Source organism: Pongo pygmaeus, chromosome 16, assembly GCF_028885625.2.
Source record: "Pongo pygmaeus isolate AG05252 chromosome 16, NHGRI_mPonPyg2-v2.0_pri, whole genome shotgun sequence".
Classification (NCBI taxonomy): domain Eukaryota; kingdom Metazoa; phylum Chordata; class Mammalia; order Primates; family Hominidae; genus Pongo; species Pongo pygmaeus.
The window spans coordinates 48,381,665-48,405,988 of record NC_072389.2 but is presented as its reverse complement, the minus strand read 5'-3'; the positions used below and the strand labels follow the sequence as shown (position 1 = coordinate 48,405,988).

General features: G+C 38.3%; 2 protein-coding genes across 13 annotated transcripts in view; one reads left to right on the top strand and one right to left on the bottom strand.

The window, feature by feature from the left end:
• Window positions 1-14: 14 nt before the first annotated feature.
• The window catches only part of TMEM62 (transmembrane protein 62), a 49,082-nt gene continuing 24,772 nt past the window's right edge, over window positions 15-24,324 (bottom strand). For 7 of the 12 annotated variants that reach the window (XM_054452136.2, XM_054452137.2, XM_054452148.2 and 4 more), the window contains 5 exons: window positions 20,094-20,207; window positions 13,200-13,284; window positions 6,468-6,572; window positions 3,844-3,962; window positions 15-899 (listed from right to left, as the gene is read on the bottom strand). In XM_054452136.2, the coding sequence (XP_054308111.1) occupies window positions 573-899; window positions 3,844-3,962; window positions 6,468-6,572; window positions 13,200-13,284; window positions 20,094-20,207 (750 nt within the window). In that variant the 3' untranslated portion in view covers window positions 15-572. The remainder of the gene's footprint in view (window positions 900-3,843; window positions 3,963-6,467; window positions 6,573-13,199; window positions 13,285-20,093; window positions 20,208-24,324) is intronic. The other 5 variants (XM_054452138.2, XM_054452139.2, XM_054452149.2 and 2 more) reach the window with 1 other exon arrangement.
• Window positions 1,535-24,324, top strand: part of UBR1 (ubiquitin protein ligase E3 component n-recognin 1) — a 228,767-nt gene continuing 205,977 nt past the window's right edge. Inside the window, exons 1-2 of the mRNA XM_054452124.1 lie at window positions 1,535-1,786; window positions 5,243-5,332. The gene's annotated coding sequence lies outside the window, so the exon portion shown is untranslated. The remainder of the gene's footprint in view (window positions 1,787-5,242; window positions 5,333-24,324) is intronic.

Genomic DNA, 24,324 nt, shown 5'->3' with positions numbered 1-24,324 from the left:
TCAGGCTCACGGTCTTTCTTATTCATCATTCATTCATTTATTTGATTAGTTGAAAACACTTCCGACTAAGGAAGTAGAGAGCCCACAATCCTGTGGGAAAACAGGCCTGGGAACTAATATCTCAGGGGTAGTCAGGGTCGGGCCCAGATCCTCAAAGGTTCCCTGCCCCTGAAATTGCACCTTTGACAGCTGCTGAATTCCAAGCACAGCGGTAAGTGCTTTACATGGGGTAACCCTAAAAAACACACTGGGCCTCAGACACTCCCGTACACACACCCAACCCCTACCCTGTGGGTGTCGTAGATAAGGGTTTTCTCTTCACAAAGGTAAATCAACTCTTTGCCTCCTCAGGGAGGGAAGGAATAAAGGCATTATTTTTGAGACTTTTCTGCAGTCCATTCTGCAGGTATCAGTAGTGGGTAATCCCTCCAACATCCAGGAGTCCAAACGAGCAGCTGCTCCCTAAAGCTCACCCACCAATCCTGGCCCTCCACCTGCTACTGGGGTAGAGGCCTGGGCTACAGACACAGAGGCTGGGCTTCTGCCCAGCTGCCAGTGGGGAGACATGGCCTTCAGGAGCTCAGGTGGCTTTTTAACTGCACCATGAAGATTCCAAACTTGGTGGAGTTCAGTGTCCACACACAGCAAATGAGAACAGGTGTCAGCAGTGTCAACCAGGTCCGCAAAGGGGAGAATAAAAAAGCGAGGGTGCCGTATGTCGCATAAAGAAAGTAGCAGGAATAAACCTGCCAGATGTACAGCAGTAGCATAAGTAGGTGAACAGGCATAATTTTCAAGTATTTTCTTTGATGGAGATGAGACCTGAAGTTGTGACCAAAGCACCGCTGCAGCAAGCTCCAACACATGTAAGCCATCAAGGGGATGTTAAAAAACGCCAGCTGGAAAAGAACAGAACCATAGCTTACTCCCAAGTCCTTGGAATAGTTTGGTCTTAATCATGCATTATTAGTGGATCCTAAGAATATGCTGCTATCTGTCTTGGTGTTAGCTAATTTACTTCAAGCACAGTTGCTTATAACACAACAGCTGACTTGTGGCTAGTTGTGTATTTGCCCATGTCCTTTTATTCATCTTAGAGGCAGGTATCATTTAATTTATGCTGAAGTCCCAACTTGTAGTACAGTATCATATACACAGTTAATACCCAGTGGTGTTAAGCTGGAATTGAACTGAGTAAATGTATACACACACATACAACAACCCCTCTTTTTTGGTGGAGTGAGGGGAGGATTTGGCTATCAGTATTTTTTTTCTTATCTCCATTTTTGTTTGAGGTAGCATGATAAGTACTGGAATATAAATTAGAATATCTAAATTATAATCCAAGTTGAGCTGCTGTATGATTCATTCATTTAACAAATATTTATTGAGCACCCATTATGTAGCAGGCATGAGCTAGGCTCCAAGTTAGGGACACAATGGCAAACAAGTTAGAAAAGGTCCGTCATAGAGCTTACATTCTAACAGGGAGAAGACAGACAAAAATATATATATGTATATAATTACAGATCGTGATTAGTTCAATGAAGGAAAGAACTGGGTCATGAGAAGGTAACTGGGAGAAAGGCTCTCAGAGGCCAGAAGGACAGGAATGAATCAGCGGAGGGAAGTGCATTCCAGGCAGAAGGAACAAATGAAAAGCCCAGAGGTGGGAGAGGTCTTGGCCTCTTTAAGGAAGTGCATGCAGAGCATGAGCCAGGTGGAAACTGGGGCAGTCAGCAGGACCCAGATCACTGCTCTGCTTCAAAGCATTTCAAGCTGAAAAGTAAGTGAGCTGATTGTAAAGTTTTTAAAAGAGCACACTGGATGCTCTGTATTAAACTGAGAGTAAGGAGGCAAGAATATCAGGGAGAAGACCCAGGCAAGAAATAATTACAACTTAGATTAGGATAACAGAAATGGAGAGAAGTGGATGGATTCAAGATATGCATTGGAAGCAGATCAAATAAGGTAGAGCTTGCTGGTGAAATAGATACAGGGTATGAAGGAAAGGGAATAATTGAGGATACATCTTGGAGAAATCAGGTGAATGGTGGAGTCATTTATTAAAACTGGAAAAACAGAGAGGAACAGGTTTGGGGTGGAAATAATGTTCCTATTAGAGAGACATCACATGAAGTTGAGATGCCTGTTAGACATCTGTGGCCACTGGATATAGAGGCACTTGAAGTGCAGAGAAGAGGTCTAGATCAGAGATATAGATTTGTGAGTCATGGGTCTGGATGATACATAAAATCCATTATTAGTGTACTATTTATTAGAATATGAATGTAAACATTTACAAAGGAAAAAACCCTGCCTTTTGGTAAGGCTCAGGATTCATTTGGTATGAGAGAGCTCCTTAGAGACAGCCTCCATCTACATAATAGAAAACTGAAATGAGGCTGGGAGCAGTGGCTCACACCTGTAATCCCAGCACTTTGGGAGGCCGAGACGGGCAGATCACCTGAGGTCAGGAGTTCGAGACCATCCTGGCCAACATGGCGAAACCCTGTCTCCATTAAAAATACAAAAATTAGCCGGGCATGGTGGCAGGTGCCTGTAATCCCAGCTACCTGGGAGGCTGAGGCAGGAGAATCACTTGAACTAGGGAGGCAGAGGTTGCAGTGAGCCGAGACCATGCCATTGCACTCCAGCCTGGACGACAAGATTGAGACTCCATCTCAAAAAAAAAAAAAAAAAAAAGAAAACTGAAATGAACCCAGGACCTACTCATGTATATAATGCGGCTATGCAGAGAATATTCTGGACTTGGGTCAGTGTTTGCTAGGCGGAAGTCTTTCCTACTTGGCTGTCTCTAATCCTGTTGGATCATGTTTTACTGCCCTGTTAGAAGGCCATGAACTTATTTTGAATGTTTTTCGATCTCTTCCAAAACTTCAAATTTTGGTCCACTAACTCCATTAGGTGAGTAAAATAAAGAAATTGTTAGATAAATACTTTTCAAATCTGTTTATGTAGTTTTTCTATGGATCAAGGTTCTTTGTGTGTTTGTTTTAAAGGAATCAAATGTAAACCTAATACATCAGTTTGTTTCCTAAACAAGTACATTGCTAGGAAAGCCCAGGTCTGGTTTTCAAATAATGCAGTTTCCACTGAATAACTGACCCATTTTTTTAACGTGTCTATTTTTTAGTTTCCTCCCTCTAAAATATTTTCCTTCTTCATCATCATAATCAGTTTTGGTTTACTCAGAAATCTAAAACTTTTTCTACCATATCCCTTATTTCATTTTTTTGTCAATGAAAAAGCACAGTGAAACAAAAACAACAAAAACTTCTTTCACCTCTTATAAACACTTCATGACAAAAATGTATTCTAGATTAGGCATGGTGGCTCACGCCTATAATCCTAGCACTTTGAGAGGCCAAGGCGGGTGAATCATCTGAGGTCAGGAGTTCAAGACTAGCCTGGCCAACATGGTGAAACCCTGTCTCTACTAAAAGTGCAAAAATTAGCCAGGCGTGGTGGCGCATGCCTGTAATCCCAGCTACCCAGGAGGCTGAGGCAGGAAAATCGCTGGAACTCAAGAAGTGGAGGCTGCAGTGAGCCAAGATTGCACCACTGTGCTTCAGCCTGGATGACAGCGCAACACTGTCTTGGGGGAAAAAAATGTATTTTAGATGTTTACGTGAGAGTGGTGGAAGGAGTTTAGGAAGCACTTTAAAAGCAAATGAAGCTTTTATTAAAGACTGCCCTGCAAGTAAAGTAGGAAAGATGATCTATGGTACTTAATTCTGGATTTTGGATTTAATTCATAACTGTTATGCAATTAGTCTGACAAGGCCAAGATGTTCTTAAATTGCTTTTCTGACTTCTTACCTGGAGAATTCCAATTATAAATGTTATGCTGCCTTGTAGGAAATGTCCATTAACAAATATCCCAAAGGAAAAGCAGCAACCCAATTTGCCATCAATGATTTCACCAAAAAACCATGGACCTAAAAGAGGCAATGGACAAAAAAGGAGGAGATTAAATAACTATAATTCTGATTACAAATATCATGAGATGCATTTATAGGAATAAAGCAGAGATATGAGACTAGCCATCTATAAGCATTTTATTTCATAGCCTTCCCTCTTTGCTAGTCTCTGTGTTGTACTTGATATCCTTGCTAACCAACTATTTGCTCCTTTAAGCCATATTTTTTGGATTATGAAATTGTCTTAGTAGACACTATACCTGGAACAGATATGTGTCTTATAGATTCTAGAAACAAAAAAAAGCACACTCACATTTTTGAAAATTCCATTGCAATAATAACCTCAATATAATGCATTAACATTTCCTTTAAGATATAAAGAGGTATTCCACAGAAGTTAAATTTCCAGATGATTGAGATTTACTCCTTAAAGCAAAAAAACTTCAACTACTTTTTGAAAGAAATCTTTCTAAGATGCACTCATTAATATAATGAATGTATTTTAACCTCTTCTTGAAGGCCCACAGTCATTACTTTGTATATCAACTACATAATCACGGTTACCATGTAGAAAGTTTAACTTGCTTCAGTTTTCTCATCTGGAATGCCATGCTGACTTTTCTATCCTCTCTATTATTATTTACTGCCCCCTTCTCAGTGTGTGAGTTTCTAGGTATTATTATTATTATTATTATTATTATTATTACTGTCATTTTGTCTTGTAAGTGTGCTGGTCTCCATAAGAGTGTCAAGTTGTTTGTCAAGAGTGATAAGGGACAGTTAGACTTCCCTTCTCAAAATGCAAATACTAGGCCAGGCAAGGTGGCTCATGCCTGTAATCCCAGCACTTTGGGAGGCCAAGGCGGGCAGATCACCTGAGGTCAGTTCAAGACCAGCCTGGCCAACACAGTGAAATCCTGTCTCTACTAAAAATACAAAAATTAGTCAGGTGTGGCGGCACATGCCTGTAATGCCAGCTACTCGGGAGGCTGAGGTAGGAGAATCGTTTGAACCCAGGAGGCAGAGGCTACAGTGAGCCAAGATTGCACCACTGTACTCCAGCCTGGGCAACAAAGCGAGACTACATCTCAAAAAAAAAAAAAAAATGCAAATACCATCATTTGCTGGCAAGAATAGGGTTCAGCTTTAAAAAGTCAGAGGCAATTTTCTCAGATATACTTTATATAAACTGCATTAAAGACATATGAGTCTAAAAAGGTGTTTTTTCTTCAGGTTTCAACTTTCTGAATGGAACAATTCTTCCCTATTAATGTATTTTGTTTTGTTTTGTTTTACAGCCCAGGAACCAAATTGCTTTACCTCATTGTGTAAGACAAGCGTCAAAAACAGCTTCAACCTATCTTGAACAAGAGAACTTACCTCCAAAGGTGATCTGCCATAGCTTACACAGAATCATAAGTGTTATATTTTCATTTGTTCTCTGGTGGGAGTTACTAATAAGCAAAGTGCAAAGGGAGGATAAAAGTGTAAAATAAAGACTAAGACTAGGCAACAAATAGGCTAATGTACTTCTAATTGACTTTTAGTCACTAAGAAACATAAGCAAAAAAGCCTAAAAGAGATTTACGGTGATTTCTGCTTTTATAAGTGTGGCTAAGTGACTTTATAAGTACGGTCATGCATTGCTTCACCATGAGGATGCATTCTGAGAGATGTGTCCTTAGGCAATTTTGTCCTTACATATTATACACAAACCTACATGATATAGTCTATTATATACCTCCAGCTCCACTATAGTCTTATGGGACCACCACTGTATATGTGGTCCCTTGTTGACTGAAGTGTTTGTCATATGCCACACGATAGTACTGGGTATAATAATACAAGAGAAGAGTGCAGATATGCCTGAACTGTTGCTCATCTCAGTTTCTCTCTTTTTTGAGCTGAATTTTTGAGAGCCACACATTAGTAAATATTCAATGAACTACATACTAAGCAAAATAGGCAAAATACCAATGGATAGATATATATACTTTTTTTTTGAGATGGCGTCTTGCTGTGTTGCCCAGGCTGGATTTGACCTCCTGGGCTCAAGCAGTCCTCTCGCCTCAGCCCCCAAGTAGCTGGAACTACAGGCACGAGCCACCGTACCCACCTATCAGTGAATATTTTAATGAGGTAATAGATAATAAACACAGAAGATAGGTATAAATTCTGATAAAGGTAATGATGGAAGTAAAACCTGTGATGAGATATAGACTAAAACTTTAAGACAGACAAAGAAGGTTCCTCTGAGGAGGTGCTATTTAAGCTTCTATTAGGTTTCTACACAAATACTAATTCTGTAGCAGTCTTCTAAGCACCCTTAAGTTAACTTGGTGTTAACTAAATGTCCTTTAAACATGTTAGGCACGAGCTTTATTTTCCAAAACCGTGTCCCAGAAAATGATTTATGAAGAATCCATGAGCCATTTGTTACACCCTCAAGAGTCTAATTCTATTGTCAAAATTGTTAATATATTCTTTGGCAAAATTCCCCATAATCTGTACTAATTTACTTACCCAGCACTGTATACAGGGTCAACAACAACACAGAATAGTAGAAGATGTTTATTTTGCTCAAGACATGAAGAGAAAATGAGGACAGATTTATAAACCCTGAAGGTTCTAAAAAACATAAAGTTGAAAAATCCAGTGAACGCATGCAAAGTTCAGTTTCTTTATGACATTTTCTAGAAGACTTTCATGGGCTATCCACCATATATTCAGCAAATCCTTTGTTAGGTGGTAACTATACAGATGACACTACTTTAAATTCAGAATTTGGCAGGAATCCTGGTGAGACAGTTCACTTAGAATTGCAGAAGGCAGAGAGTTCAAAGAAATGGTGTAGTTGTGAGATATTTTATATATATCATAAGATACATAATTGTTATATTTATATATATCACAGTATATCAAACTCATATATATGCACATATATGTACATATACATATATATATAATAACTGAAAGCAATGGACACACCTACCACAGCACCATACTATTTTATCTTTATATAGGTTTGAAAGATAGTGGTTTGTTCAAAGGATGATCAAGTCTCTGTTTTCTATGGAATTTAGTGTCCAAATGTACAAACTTCAAAAAGGTGTATCAAAATATTTCAAAAGTAAATTAAAAGAAATATCAAAATATCTTCATTCTAATCATAAATATGAGTATCTGTCCAAATATGGTCCTTTCCTGTACATTATACAGTTTTTAACTCACAGCTAACCTCTTACTCCAATGGAAAGGCTTCCCTAAACTTTCCAAATTAACGTGCTTTTAAAATACAGTGCCAGAAAGCCCAAGTGTAAGGGCTTGACTCAGAGAAGCTCCATTCTACGGCCACAGTGTACAGTACCACCGATCCTCAGCCCCAGCCAGCCATGTCACCCATGCATGTGGCTGACCACAAACCAGTCAGCTGAGGACTATGAAAGGAAGTTCAGTATACACTGAGCAACACTACTGGTGAAAAATATTTAAAGGACTAGTCTCAATGAAAGACAGTCTGATGTAAGTTAAATAAGTCACGTCTTTGCTAAAAGACCAGCACATTCATTTTATACTTATAACCTTGCTCAGCCTAACACTTAATTTTATGCAAAGCCTGATAATGCATGACCTTTCCTACTTTGTGTTACTCTCTCAGCTTCTTTTTTGTTCTAGTCTGTATTTCTCAAAGTATTAGCCTACATATTCAGATAGAATAATAATTATTTATTATTTTAAAAAATCCTTTAGCCTTAGAGGCAGCTATTCTTTAAATTTTAAGTGATTATTCTCCATTTTGGCTGCACATTAGAATAACCTAGGGGAACTTTTAGAAAATACTCAGCTTGTATCTCACCCTCCAGATATTCTGATTTAATTTGCCTGGGGTAGAGGGAGATCTTAGGCAGCAACCTAGTGATTCTAAGCAGTCAGGATTGAGAAATACTGCTTTAGACAGAGCCGTGCTTCCCAGTCTTGACTGCACATTGGAATCATCCGGGGAGCTTTAAAAGCTACTGATGCTTAGGTCCCACCCTAGAGATTCTGATGTAATTAGTATAGAATGCTGTTATAGCTATTGAAATTTCAGAAGTTCCCCCAGCGGATTCTAAGGTACAACCAAAGTGGAAAAGTCTTGTTTAGAGGAAAGAACTGACCTGGGGTCAGAAGCCTTGGGTTTGGAGTCTCTCCTCTATCTCTTATTAGCTATGAAACCCTGGACAATTTACATAACCTCCCGAAACCTTTGTTTTCTAATCTTTAAAATGGGGTCAATAGCACCTACCTCACATGATTGTTTTAAGGATTAAGTGAAACAATGCAGGTTAAAATATGTTTCAAATTTAAATAACTATATAAAGATATTGAGAGTCCCCATATAAGAGGCTGGGGACTTCAAATATTTATTTATTTACATTATATTCAGGAAAATACACATGTATAATAATGCTTCTTGAACTTTTTCATAGAATTTTTAAAATAAATATAAGCAGAAAAACATTCAGTAGGATGTGTACTGTACCTATTCAGTTAATCGTGTTACTGTTTAATCATTACTACAATACTCCCCTTCTCTATCATCAGTCCTTGATCCCAGGGATTTCATCCAAATTAAGAAGGGATCAGGAAAATTTGATTCAACAAGTATTTATTGTCTATTATACACAAATTTGGTGCTGGGGGCTGTGGGAAACAGAAGAGAATTAGGAAGCAAGATTTCCTGCATTGAAGACAGGCACAGTGGCTCAAGCCTGTAATTCCAGCACTTTGGGAGTCTGAGGTAGGCGGATCCACCTGAGGTCAGGAGTTTGAGACCAGCCTGGCCAACATGGTGAAACCCCATCTCTACTAAAAAAAAAAAAAATACAAAAATTAGCTGGGTGTGGTGGTGCATGTCTGCAGTCCCAGCTACTTGGGAGGCTGAGGCAAGAGAATTGCTTGATAACCCAGGTGGCAGAGATTGCAGTGAGCTGAGATCATACCACTGCACTCCAGCTTGGGGTTCACAGCGAGACTGTCTAAAAAAAAAAAAAAAAAAAAAAGAGTTCCTGCATTGAGGAACTTATCTGGTTAAGGAGAAAATGTATATACATTCGAAGTGGTTATATAAAGCAAAGTTGCTGTCTAATTAAGTATAGAATTAATTGTGAGAAAGGACTATAGGGATTCAGATAAGCAAGAGCTCATTATGACCTGGAATGGCTGGAGAAAACAGTATGACAAAAGAGGTCTTAAGGTAAGCCTTACAGGAGGCTAAGATTTAGATAAGTTTAGAAAAATAATTTAAAATAGGGATAATACTATGAGTAAAAGTACAGAAGCAGAAATGAGCATGGCATGTATAGGGAACAGTGAAAAAGTATCTAGGCTAAAATACAGGTAACTGGTTGAAGACATGGCTAGTTAAATAAGACTAGATTGTGGAAGATTTTTAGTGTCTTGCAGAGATGTCTGACCTTTATTCAGTGTGTTCTGGAAAGCCACTAAAGGCTTTTGCATACAGAAGTGATCTATGGATGAGATGTCATGAGAAGGATAATTGGCTAATAATGAAGAGGATGAATTAGATAGAGAGACTGGATATAGGAGCAGCAGTTAAGAGTCTATTCAGGAATCCAGAGAGGTGATACTGACATGGCATTGGTGACCTCTCAAAAGGAAAAGGAACATTTGAAGAAATAATTAATGGGTTGTTTTGTTTTTTTGAGATGGAGTCTCACTCTTTTGCCCAGGCTGGAGTGCAGTGGCGCAATCTTGGCTCACTGCAACCTCTACCTCCCCAGTTCAAGTGATTCTCCTGCCTCAGCCTCCTGAGTAGCTGGGATTACAGGCGCATGCCACCACACCTGGCTACTTTTTGTATTTTTAGTAGAGACAAGGTTTCACCATGTTGGCCATGGTGCTCTCGAACTGACCTCAAGTGATCCATCCACCTTGGCCTCCCAAAGTACTGGGATTACAAGCATGAGCCACTGTACCTGGCCTGAATTAATGGGTTTTAATATGTTGCCATTAGGAGTGAAGACTGATGATTACTAAAAAATGACTAGGTTTTTAAGGTAAAAACTGTAGTAAGGTCTTCCTGTAAGGTCTTTATTTTTGATAGTCTATATGTTTTTATTTTTTTAATATCAGTATATGTATATATTTTTCTATCAAAATATAGTGATTAACTCAAATGCCTGAAAGTTCATGTGACTTAAGTAAATCTTTCATAAAATACCTGATTTTAAATTTGTTGATAAAAATAGAAATGTCCTCAGAATTGTCAGCATACATTTTTTTGCCTGGGTTTACTGATCAGATAGTTTTGCATTTGTCTGTGCTAGATGTTTTAAGCAGGATTTGACCAAAAGGTCACAAAACTATATATCCAGCCTAAAATCAGAATGATCTTTGTGTAACTCTTTGATAAGTAAAACTAATTTAATATAGTTGATTTAATGAAGATAGCTGTTTTCAGTTTTTGGCAAAATATTTATATAATTAGCTTTAAGATTTCTACTTAGGTGAACACCCGAAATTCACATGCTGTAAAAATGATTAACAGAAAGATACCTTGACATAATGACTAACTCTATCTAATATCTTAGTTTTCATAAGTAATCTATGTGTAGTTAAAAAATAAGTTAGATGAATGTAAATGGAATAAATTTATAAATGAACTTTCCATGTGATTTTAAATCCTAAAGTTACATTATATTAAATTAACTAATAGATACTCATGAAATGTCTGAGTAATTTCTAAGTAAGATAAAATACTGAAACATAAATTGCTAAACATTAGTATAAGTTGGTTCTTGGTTTCTTAAATTACGTAGAAAGACAAAACATACTTGGGTCTATTAGTAAATAGTAAACTGCACATTCAAAAATTGTTCCATAAAAAAATTTTTTTAGAGATTATAAACTATATATTCATGAGATGTTAATATATAACAGTTCAAAATTACTTACTTCCAGAGTAACCTAAAGCTTAAGGTTACTAAAAATTAGAAGTTTTTATTAAGGCTGGGCACAGTGGCTCATACCTGTAATCCCAGCACTTTGGGAGGCTGAGGCGGGTGGATCACGATGTCAGGAGATTGAGACCAACCTGGCTAACTTGGTGAAACCCTGTCTCTACTAAAAATGCAAAAAATTAGCCAGGCGTAGTGGTGGGCGCCTGTAGTCCCAGCTACTTGGGAGGCTGAGGCAGGAGAATGGCGTGAACCCAGGAGGCAGAGCTTGCAGTGGGCTGAGATTGCGCCACTGCACTCCAGCCTGGGGGACAGAGTGAAATTCCGGCTCACAAAATAAAAAAAAAAGAAAAGTTTTTATTAATATGAAACTATTTTTATATGAGAAAGAATTTTATGTGGTCTTAATATAAAGGAATAAAAAATTTTTAAGTAATTTTTTTGTCTTATGGTAAAATAATTAGTTATTCCAATACAAAAGGGGGGAAAATACAGGACAAAGACTAGTTGTTTAGGAGAATAATGGAAGATCTAAGCAAGTTGTGGAAGGTTTATGAAGGATAGGTCCTGTAATGGAAGTTTTATATCATCAGGATGGCTGGAATTTGAAGGGAACTTTTTTTCTTTTTTAAGGACAGGGTCTCGCTCTGTTGCCCAACCTGGAGTGCAGTGACATGATCTCGGCTCACTGCAACCTCTGCCTCCCAAGTTCAAGCAATTCTCATGCCTCAGCCTCCCGAGTAGCTAGGACTACAGGTGTGTGCCATCATGCCTGGCTAATTTTTGTATTTTTAGTAGAGACAAGGTTTCACCATGTCGGCCAGGCTGGTCTCGAACTCCTGATCTCAGGTGATCTGCCCGCCTTGGCCTTCCACAATGCTGAGATTACAGGCGTGAGCCACTGTGCCCAGCCATAAGAGGTTTTGACTTAATTCTAAAATCTGTTTCTTTAAAATTTAATTTTCAAGCATCTTCTGAACTGCAGCTTTAGAGTTTATAGGCCAGTGTTTTCCTCTGATATAACTTGATTCTGTACTCTTGGCTTTTCTTGATGTTTCTGAATTGTCCATATAACCAGGAAATTTCCCATGCTTTTTCTAAGAGCCCTGTATTCCCCTGCTCAAGGTACTAGTTTTCTTGTTTATGTCCCTCTATAATGTAGTGTGTACATATAACCTTGGACGCATGCTCTTCCTATGTCTGATTATATTTAAGTATCTTTCCATCAGGTTTCACTTCCAGGTTATCTAAACAGGCTTCCCATAAGGAGGAGCAATCACACTTCAGGAAGGTTTTTTTCTTTACTTTTTTGGGAACTGACCTAAAAAACAAAGATTTTACATTTTATCAAGATAATTTCCTATGTTTCATATTATCCTTATTAGTTTTTTTTTTAATTTCTTAGGAAAACTGAGCTTTGAAAGGTTTTTGTTTGTTTACAGCCACAGAACTTTCTGCATTGTTTCTGAAGTCCTTTAATTGTCACTCTGTTTAAGTGAGTGACTATTACTTCACAATGACATCTATTCCTATTCTGACCAAGTGTTTTAAACCTTTTGACATCTTTGGCATGCCTCCCAAGGATCAAGTTATAAATTAAGTCTTTTTTGACCTTGAACTAATTTTGGGATATCTCTTGGCCAAGGGGACCCCAGAGAAACCTTAAAAATTGAGTTCTCAGCCACGATGGAAAGGGAGGTCAGACACACCTTGTTATACTCCCTCCCTTTTAGAGTTTGGGCACAACAACAGACCATCATTAATGTTAAAATAGAGATCATAAGACTGACAAAACAGACTCTGTCACAATAAGATACCAAATTATAAACAAGATCTAATGCCTGCAGGACATCAATCTTGCTAAACAGGTCATTTTTCACCCAGTATATTGTGGCTGACATAGCATCCTTATCTTAACGTAAACATTCCTTTCTGCTGACAACAAGTTTTAGACAGAGCCTCAGTCCTTTAACCAATTGCAAATTAAAGAATCTCTGAATCCCCGTATAACCTGTAAGCCCCCACTTCAAGATATCCCAACTTTTGGGGCCGAAGCAATGCATACCTTCCATGTATTGATTTATGTCTTTTCCTATAACTCCTGCCTCCATAAAATGTATAAATCCCTACTGTAATCCAACTGCCTCAGGACCATTTACTCAAGGCTTCTTGAGTTTGTGTTTTCCCTGGGCCATGGTCATTCATATTGGCTTAGAATAAACCTCTTTAAAATATTTTACGGAGTTTGGTTTTTCCATGAACAAGGCTTATAGGAATAAAAGGAACCATAACTAACCTTTAAGCTCTGGGTATCCTCGATATCTAAAAATAATGAGAATGGTGAGCTGGCTCAGCACAATCAGCACAAAAAGGACCCGGGCCTGCAGGGAAATAGATGTTAATGTGAAATAGATACATGGGTACACTTTCAGTTAAGATTTTTAAAGTAGCCTTATTAACAAAAATGGAAATGGCATCTGTGATATTGTGATATAGGAAATACATATTTTGGTCTTTGTCCCCACTGGTCAGAACTCCTAAAATCCTTGTGATTTTCTAATGATAACAAGGATAGGAGCAGATTGTTATAACATTTGGATTTTGTCTCTGGCTCCTGAAACAGCTCTAGAGTGATAAAGTAAAAGGAATACCTATTGTTATTCATAACAAGCCCCTTTTGGAGGAGGTAGAGCAAGATGGCCAAATAGAACCCTCCAGCAATCATCCACCCCTTTCCCCTCAGAACACCAAATTGAACAACTATCCCCACAAGAAAGCACTTTCATAAGAACCAAAAATCAGATGAGTGATCACAGTACCTGGTTTTAACATCATTCAAGGAAAGAGGGACTAAAAAGGGTAGACAACACAGTACTTCATTGCCTACACCACCCTTCCCCCATTCTGTGGCAGAGATAATCTGTGCACTTGTGGGAGGGAGCAAAATGACTGTGAGACTTTGCGTTGGAACTCAGTGCTGTCACAAGGGAACACAACACAGGGCAGAATTCTGCCAGCACCCACAGAGGGAGCATTTAAGCTGGCCCTTGCCAGAGGGCAATCCTCTGCCCCAGTGGTAGGAACCTGAGTTCCAGCTATCTCCAGCACCAGCTGACTAAACAAGTGCCCTGGGGTCCTGAATAAACTTGAAAGGCAGTCAAGCCACAAGGACTGCAGTCCTTGGGCAAATCTGGGTACTATGCTGGGCTCAGAGCCAGTGGAAATGGAGTGCACACGACCCAGTGAGACACCAGTTGTGGTGGCCAGGGGAGTACTTGTGTCACCCATCCCCCAACTCTCCAGGCAGTGCAGCTCAAAGAGAGACTCCTTCCTCTTGTGGAAAGAAGAGAGAAAAGTAAAGAGAACTTTGTTTTGCCACCTGGGTACCAGCTCAGCCACAGTAAAATAAAGCACCAAGCAGATTTCTGAAGCCTCTGAGTCCAGGCCCTCACTCCTGGATGGCATTTCTAGACTCAGCCTGGGCCAGAAGAAAACCTGCTGTGTTGAAGAGAAAGACCATGTCCTGGCAAGATTCACCATCTGCTGACTAAAGAGCCCCTGGGCCTTGAATAAACATCAGCAGTAGCTAAGCAGTAGTCACCACAGACCTTGGACAAGACCCAGTAAGTACTATGGTGAATTCAGGTGTGACCCAGAACGGTACAAACTGTGGTCACCTCTCCCCCATATCGAGGAAGGCCAGCAAAGAGAGAGAGAGGCTTCTTCTGCTTGGGGAAAAGTGAGGAAAGAAGACAAAAGACTCTGCCTGGTAATCAAGAGAATTCTCCCAGTTCTTACCCAAGCCCACCAAGCCCACGTAAGGCTGCAAGAGTTGCAGTATTACTGGGCTTGGGGCACCCCCTAGTACAGATATGGCTGCAGTGACCAAAGACTTAGATCACAACCCTCAATTCTTTGAATACCTGGAAAGCCTCCTCAAGGAGGATGAGTACAAACAAGCCCAGACTACAAAGATTAGAATAAATACCTAACTCTTCAAGGCCCAGACATTGACAAACATCCACAAGCCTCAAGAACATCCAGGAAAACATGACCTCACCAAATGAACTAAATAAGGCACCAGAGACCATTCCTGGAGTGACAGAGATATGTGAACTTTCAGACAGAGAATTCAAAATAGCTGTTTTGAGGAAGCTCAATGAACTTCATGAAAACACAGAAAAGGAATTCAGATTCCTATCACAGAAATTTATTTATTTATTTATTTATTTTTTATTTTATTTATTTATTTTTTGAGACGGAGTCTTGCTCTGTCACCCAGGCTGGAGTGCAGTGGCGCAGTCTTGGCTCACTACAAGCTCCGCCTCCCGGGTTCATGCCATTCTCCTGCCTCAGCCTCCCGATTAGCTGAGACTACAGGTGCCCGCCACCACACCCAGCTAATTTTTTGTATTTTTAGTAGAGATGGGGTTTCACCTGTTAGCCAGGATGGTCTCTGTCTCCCGACCTCGTGATCCACCCACCTCGGCCTCCCAGAGTGCTGGGATTACAGGCGTGAGCCACCACACTCAGCCTCCTATCACAGAAATTTAATGAAGACATTACAATAATTTTTAAAAATCAAAGCAGAAATTCTGAAGCTGAAAGATTAAACTGACAAACTGACAAATGCATCAGAATTTCTCAAGGGCAGAACTTATCAAATAGAAGAAAGAATTAGTGAGCTTAAAGACCATCTATATGAAAATACACAGACAGAGGAGAAAAAAAGGAAAAAAAAAAAAGAATGAAGCACACCTACAAAATCTAGAAAACAGCCTCAACAGGACAAATCTAAGAGTTATTGGCCTTAAAGAGGAGGTACAGAGAGAGATCAGAGTAGGAAGTTTATTCAAAAAAATAATAATAGAGAACTTTTTTTTTAACCTAAAGAAATATATCAATATTCAGGTACAAGAAGGTCATAGAACACCAAGAAGTTTTAACCCAAATAAGACTACCTGACGGCATTTATTAATCAAATTCCCAACGGGCAATGATAAGGAAAGGATCTTAAAAGCAACAAGAGAGAAGAAACAAATAACATGCAAAGGAGCTCCAATGTCTGGCAGCAGTCTTCTCAGTGGAAACCTTAAGGCTAGGAGAAAGTGGCATGACATATTCAGAAGGAAAATAATTTTATCTTAGAATATTATGTCCAGCAAAAATATCCTTCAAACATGAAGGAGAAATAAAGACTTTCCCAAACAAACAAAGCTGAGGGATTTCATCAACACCAGACCTGTCCTATAAGAAACGCTAAAGGAAGTTCTTCAGTCTGAAAGAAAAGGATGTTAATGAGCAATGAGAAGGCTGGGCACAGTGATTCACGCCTGTAATTCCAACATTTTGGGCGGCCGAGGCAGGAGGATTGCTTGAAGCCAGGAGTTCAAGACCAGTCTAGGCAACAAAGTGAGACCCCGTCTCTACAAAAAAAAATGTAAAAATTAGGTGGTTGTACTGGCATGTGCCTGTAGTCTCAGCTACTTGGGAGGACCCCATCTCAAAAAAAAAAGAAAGAAAGAAAAGAAAAAAGAGATCATCTGAAGGTATAAAATTCACTGGCAACAGTAAATATACAGCCTAATATAGAATACTCTGACACTGTAATTGTGGTAGGTAAACCACTCATATCTTGAGTAAGAAGACTAAAAGATAAACCTATCAAAAATAATAACCACAACATCAGTTTTTTTAAGAGATGGAATCTTTAAGTCTTTTCTTTTTAAGAGATGGAGCCTTTAAGAGATGGAATCAAACATCTGGTCCGCCAATAAAGAAAATTATAAATTGCTTCAGCATTGCTCTTTCTGAATTTACATACTTAGACCAATATTGAAGCTAAGTAATTTTATACAATTATATTAAGCAATCAAATTAAAATAGTCCACTTTCATTGTACTGGGAGAAGGATACTTTGTTTTGAAGTTGTGTAAGAATAAAAAAACAGTATAGACTACACTGCAGGCTGAGTGAACATAGACTGTTTTCTTTTGCTTTCTTCTCAAGAAGTCATTCACCTGGAGATGAATTCACAATAGTGACATATGACCTGGGTGCTTGTTTCTCAAAGTATGATCCCCGGACCATCATTGGAATCCATTCAAGTCTGTTAGGAATGCAGAATCTCAGTCCCCTTCTCAGAATTGCTAAACCACAACCTGTATTTTTTTTTTTTTTTTTTTTTGAGATGGAGTCTTGCTCTGTCACCCAGGCTGAAGTGCAGTGGCACCATCTCGGCTCACTACAAGCTCCACCTCCCGGGTTCACGCCATTCTCCTGCCTCAGCCTCCCGAGTAGCTGGGACTACAGGTGCCCACCACCACGCCCAGCTAATTTTTTGTATTTTTAGTAGAGACGGGGTTTCACCATGTTAGCCAGGATGGTCTTGATCTCCTGACCTCGTGATCTGCCCACCTCAGCCTCCCAAAGTGCTGGGATTACAGGCTTGAGCCACCGAGCCTGGCCCCAGAACCGTATTTTAATAACATCCAGGTTATTCACTTGAACATCAAAATTCCCCAAGCCTAATTTAGGTGACTGTTAAAAATCCGCAAAAGAAAAAATAACAAATGATTTAAAAATTTTGTAATAATGAGATGCAAATGCTTATTAATAATATGTTTGAAAAAATCATACAAGTAACAAAAGTAAATTAAAATAATAATGATCTCACATTTTAAGTCCGTGAGAATAAACACTAAACCTATCTCTGGGAGGTGAAATTAACGAAGGTTTAAGTTTTCTTCTGAAAATTTTAGTGTATTTCTTTTTTTTATTTTTATTTTACACTAACACCCAGGATAAATGAGATCTGAGGGAACTACAGTATAAATTACCATAGCTTCTCTAAAAGACAATTTAACAGTGTATATTAAAAACTAAAAAAATACCCATTTACTCATTTAAGAAATATTTATTGAGGGCCTACTATGTGCCAAGCATACCAAAATATAAGCCCTCATGGGGCTTATATTTTAATGAGTGAGGATAGGAAAAAAATAATGACGGTTATAAATAATAAATAATTTATGTAATTATATATAGAAATAGTAAAGTATATAAAATAGTGTGCCCACCCTTTGATCCAGAAATTCACTTCTAGAAATTTATCCCAAGAAACTATATTAGAGATATATGCAAAAACTTAGTTACAAGCATTATTTATACAGTAGAGGGGCAAATTAGAAACGACTTAAATGTCCAACAATAGAGAAGTGATTAAAAAAATTAAGGCAGCCAGGTGCGGTGGCTTACCGCTGTAATCCCAACACTTTGGGAGGCTGAGGTGGGTGGATCACCTGAAGTCAGGAGTTCAAGACCAGCCTGACCAACATGGCGAAACCCCGTCTCTACTAAAAATACAAAAATTAGCCGGGCATGGTGGTGGGCGCTGGTAATCCTGGCTACTCAGGAGACTGAGGTAAGAGAATTACTTGAACCCAGGAGGCAGAAGTTGCAGTGAGCTGGGATCATGCCATTGCACTCCAACCTGGGAGACAGAGCGAGACTCTAGCTCAACAACAACAACAACAAAAAAAAAAAAAAAAAAAAAAGGGCCGGGGCAGTGGCTCACGCCTGTAGTCCCAGCACTTTGGGAGGCCGAGGCGGATGGATCACTTGAGGTCAGGAGTTCAAGACCAGCCTGGCCAATATGGAAAAACCCCATCTCTACTGAAAAAAAAAAAAAAAAAGCTGGACGTGGTGGGGGGCACCTGTAGTCCCAGCTACTCAGGAGGCTGAGGCAGGAGAATCACTTGAATCCAGGAGGCAGAGGTTGCAGGGAGCCAAGATCGCACCACTGTACTCCAGCCTGGGTGACAGAGCAAGACTCTGTCTCAAAAAAAATAAAATAAAATAAAAATTAAGGCGTATCTATGGCAATATGATGCAGCTAATATGTTATAATATAAATTGATAAGAGAAAATAGTCAAGACAAATTCCTCAGTGGAAAAAAATCAGACAGCAAAAGAGAATAAAGGTATAATAGTATTTTATGTTAAAATACATATACAAAAAAATACATATACAAGCTGGGCATGGTGGCTCATGCCTGTAATCCCAGCACTTTGGGAGGCTGAGGCGGGTGGATTGCCTGAGGTCAGGAGTTCGAGACCAGCCTGGCCAACAGTGAAACCTCATCTCTACTAAAAAAATACAAAAAATTAGCTGGGCGTGGTGGCGGGCGCCTGTCATCCCAGCTACTCAGGAGGCTGAGGCAGGAGAATCACTTGAACCCAGGAGGTGGAGGTTGCAGTGAGCCGAGATGGCACCATTGCACTCCAGCCTGGGAAACAAGAGCAAAACTCTGTCTCCAGAAAAAAAAAAAAAAAAAATATATATATATATATATATATATATATATATATATGTATATGCATGTGTATATAAGAGAGAAAAATTAGAGTATCATAATGACAAATACAATGGTTATAATGGATAGTGTGATAAAAGAAAGATGTGTGGCTGATTTCACTTTATCTATTTCTAAATTTTCCAAGTTTTCTACACTGAGCATATATTATTGATGTGGAAAGAAATGTTCTTTAAACTTAACCCAAGTTAGCATAGTCCCTATAATTCCCTTAGTTATCCTGGTTTTATAGCATCCTTAGCTATAATTCCCTTCGATATGATAACTAATATCCTTAGTTATAATTCCCTTAGTTATCCTGGATTTATAGCATCCCAAATGACTCATCCATGCCTCTGCTTCTTTTAATTCAAATCAACTTAAAAGCATTTTATTCTTCTAGACAAATAACTCACCTTTAATTTTGTAAGATTCAACTTTCTTGTCATATGTTTACAGTAGTCCCCCTTTATCCACAGGGGATACATTCCAAGCCCCCCCCCAGTGGATGCCTGAAAACACAAATAGTACCAAACCCTATATATATTGTTTTTTCCTATAAATACATACCTATGATAAAGTTTAATTTATAAATGAGGCACAGTAGATTGACAACAATAATAAAATAGAACAATTGTAACAATATACTATAATAAAGGTTACAGGACTATGGTCTCTATCTCTCAAAATATCTTATTATATATAATATTTTCAGACCATGGATGACCTTGGGTAACTGAAACCATGGAAAGTGAAACCATGGATAAGGGAGGACTACTGTATATTATTTAGGACTCTGCATTTAACATATGTAATGTTTAATTGAATTCACTTACCATGATGTAGTGATCAGTACGGAGAATAAATGATGCCAGGGGATCAAAACTGAGATGATTATTCTCTTGAAAAGAAAATATGTGGTGAACACTCTTACTTCTTCCAGCAGAATCCTAGTAATAACCACAGAAGAAAAGTAACTTTCATGTACATGGAAATATTTATAATGTTCTAAATTAAAATAAGAATCGGTTTCTAATAACTACACTTTGTTGTTGTTGTTATTGTTGTTGTTTTTCAAGGTTTCTCTCTGTTGTCCAGGCTGGTGTGCAGTGGTGCAATCATAGCTCACTGCAGCTTTCATCTTCTGTGGTCAAGTGATCTTCCTGATACAGCTGCGGGACTATAGGCACACACCACTATGCCTGGCTAATATTTAAATTTATTTTAGAGATGGAGTCTTGCTATGTTGCCCAAGCTGGTCTCGAACTCCTGGCCTCAAGCAGTCTTCCTGCATTGGCCTCCCAAAGTGCTGGCCTTATAAGTACTTTTAATAATATTTCTTAGGCCAGGCAAGGTGGCTCACACCTGTAATCCCAGCACTTTGGGAGGCTGAGGCAGGTGGATCACTTGAGGCCAGGAGTTCAAGACCAGCCTGGCCAACATAGTGAAACCCTATCTCTACTAAAAATACAAAAATTAGCCAGGCATGGTGGTACACACCTGTAATCCTAGCTACTCAGGGGGCTGAGGAGGAGAATTGCTTGAACCCAGGAAGAAGAGCTTGCAGTGAGTCAAGATCACGCCACCGCACTCCAGCCTGGGTGACAGAGTGAGACTCTGTCAAAAAAACAAAAAAAAAAGCTTAAAACCTATAATTCTACATTTAAATAGTAAATATTAGCATGCACTCACATGTATTTTCCCTTTAAAAGAAAAATTTGTATTTCCCTCTGTTCCCTAAAAAGGCCTAGAAATAACAACAAAGCTAACAGTAATGAGCTACCTAGGCTGGTGCCCAGGTTGTGGTCTCAAAATAGTATTTCTCACTACAAGAAACCAGTGCTCTTTAGGGAAACAGCTCATTCCAGTTCTTGAATAGGAAGTGTACAAGAAGAAATATCTGCACTCCCATGTTTGTTGCAGCACTGTTCACAATAAGATTTGGAAGCAACCTAAGTGTCCATCAACAGATGAATGGATAAAGAAAATGAGGTACATATACATAATAGAGTACTATTCAGCCATCAAAAAAGAATAAGATCCTGTCACTTGCAACAACATGGATGGAACTGGAGATCACTATGTTAAGTAAAATAAGCCAGGGACAGAAAGACAAACATCGCATGTTCTCACTTACTTGTGGGATCCAAATATCAAAACAATTTAACTCATGGACACAGAGAGTAGAAGGATGATTACCAGAGGCTAGAAAGGGTAGTAGTAAGGGGGCTTTGGGAGGGAGGTGGGGATGGTTAATCAGTACAAAAAACATAAAAAGAACGAATAAGACCTACTGTTTGATAGCACAACAGAGTGACTAGAGTCAATAATAACTTCATTTTACTTTTAAAAATAACTAAAAGAGTGTAATTGGACTGTTTGTAAAACAAGGACAAATGCTTGAGAGGGTGGATACTCCATTTTCCATGATGTGATTGTTATGCATTGCATGCCTGTATCAAAACACCTCATGTAACCCATAGATATATACACCTACTATGTACTCACAAAAAGTAAAACTTTAAAAAAAATTTTTTTAAAGAAAAAAATGCATAAGAAAAGCTTGGAATATCTTGTCAAATCAGAAAGTAAGAAAATGAACAAAGACTACTGGGATTGTGTCAAAGGGCTTAGTAGTCAACATGAAGAGGCTTCCACTAGCCAAAGGTGGAACAATTTGAGCATGGAAAAGAATAAATGCAATGGACTGAAATACGTCAAGTATTTTTTTATACATCAATATATTTTTTAAACTTTGAATTTATAATAATACTAAATGTAAAAGACTCAGTCACCTTTGGCAGATACTAAAGAACCAACTCATTATTCTGAAAACTGGTTTAGTAAAGGGGCAATGGGGAAAGAATAATTTATCTTGCATTTTCTGTGTGAACTCTATATCTGGGTACCAAATAGATGAGATAATTTTTTCTTCATAGGACTGTTCTAATTAATATTCCTATAATAAGGAAAGAAAATGTGAATGTCACCATTTTATAACTCTAATGAAAAAAATGGATTTAGGTAAGTATCATCAATGGCTACTAAAAACTCTTAGGTGAAAAGATAATGGAGGGATGAGCCAGCAGTGTGCTGGAGCTGGCTTGACTGCTCACAAGAGCCAACTGTTAAGTTTTCAGCAATTTTGCAGGCCACTTAGCATGGCATTGGTAGCTTAAAACCAGCCATGGTAGAAATATTTATATTATGGGGATTAGTACAAATCAGGGAAATGCTGCAAATCAGGATCCCCTCTCCTTGACCCCCGTAACTTGCCCCAAGCTGGTTACTAAATATTTACCAGCACACCAGTGGATAAGGCTATCAACAGCTGAATACACTGATCCATCTTAACATTATAGAAAGAGAGACAACCAAAGATTATGTGCATCCTGTTAAAAGCATAAAAAACCAGATAAAGTACTCTTGCCAAAAAACAAACAGATGTAAATCTGATGAAACCTCTAAATCTAACTACGAATTATAGAAACTAAGGGGGAAGGGGACAGGGGAACATGTTAAATGATACCACAGGGATGTAAACAGCAAAAATCCAGAAAACAGGGAACTCCACAGGACCAAAGATTCAGTTTCCAAAACAAATACATTTTAAGGGGGAAAAAAAAGAGGGAGGAGGTAAGGGAGACAATCTATACAGTAAAAGAGACGAAAGAGACAAGTCGGTTAAATAGAATGTATGAGCCTTGATTGGATTCCAATTTGAACCAACCAAATGAAAATATACATATCTATTTATCTATCTATCTGCCTGTCTATCTATCTATGTGACATATTGGGATAACCGAACATTAGCTGGGTAGTTTGATATTATGGAGCTACTGTTAGTCTTCCAGGTATGATATGGTATCATGGTTAAGTTTTTAAAAAATAGTCCTTATCTTTTACTGATACATATTGACATATTTACAGATGAAATGATATCATGGTGCAGGGAGGGGAGATAGGGATAAAGAAGGAACAAGATTGATCATGAGTTGATAATTGTTGAGACTGGCTGATGGATACATGGGAGTTCATTATAATAAAATCTCTTTTGTATATTTAAAATTTTCCCATTATAAAAAAACTTTAAAAATAACAATAAGAACTTAACGTTTGTGTTTTTAAAGCTTTTATTGCTCAAAATGTGCTTATATTAAACTATGTTATTGTTTTAAAGCAGGAATCTAGATTTCTCTAATGTTTGAGATTAGACCTTTCTAGGGTCTACTCTTTAAATTGGCAAAGTAGGCACAATAATCCTAAACTACAGGTACTCAAACTTTAGTGGACATCAGAATCACCTGGAGAGATTGTTAAACTAGATTGCTAGGTCCTATCTCCAAAGTTTCTGATTCAGTAGGGTTCGGATGAGATCTGAGAATTTCCATTTCTAACAAGTTCCCAGATGATATTGATGCCACTAGCCCAGGACCCACATTGAAAATTGATCTAAAGGTCTAGTTGCTACTAGACTGCGGGGAACCTATAGATATTCAATAAATACAATGAGTAGGTAAAATATTAGATAATAAACAAATGTCTTCTCCCACAGATTTTGAGTTTCAAATCTGACTTATCTAAAGTTTACTGTATTTAAAAGGACAGAACTTTCCCATAAATTAATGAGGGGACCAGGTTCCCTATTTAATACTCAGTAAGTTGTTTAAAGTTATACATATAAGAAAACAGAAAACAGATCAGTCCTTGCCTGAGAATGAGGATGTAAGGAAAACAGATTGCAAAGGATACAAGAAAACTTTTGAGGGAAACGTATCATATTGCTTGTAGGCGACGACTTCAAGGATGTATACATATGTCAAAACTCACCAAATTGTATACTTTAAATATACAGGGTTTATTATGTTATTATGTATAAATTATACCTCGATACTGTTGTAAGAAATGTTAAACATACAAAAAGTATGTGATTTTACATTTTTACTAAGGATTCAACTAAGCAGCCAGAAATATTTCAAGGAATATAAGCTATGGTTTTTTTTTCTTCATAAAACTACAGAAGTTGTATGTATATCTTATTAAGAAAATAATACACTGGGGTTCTGA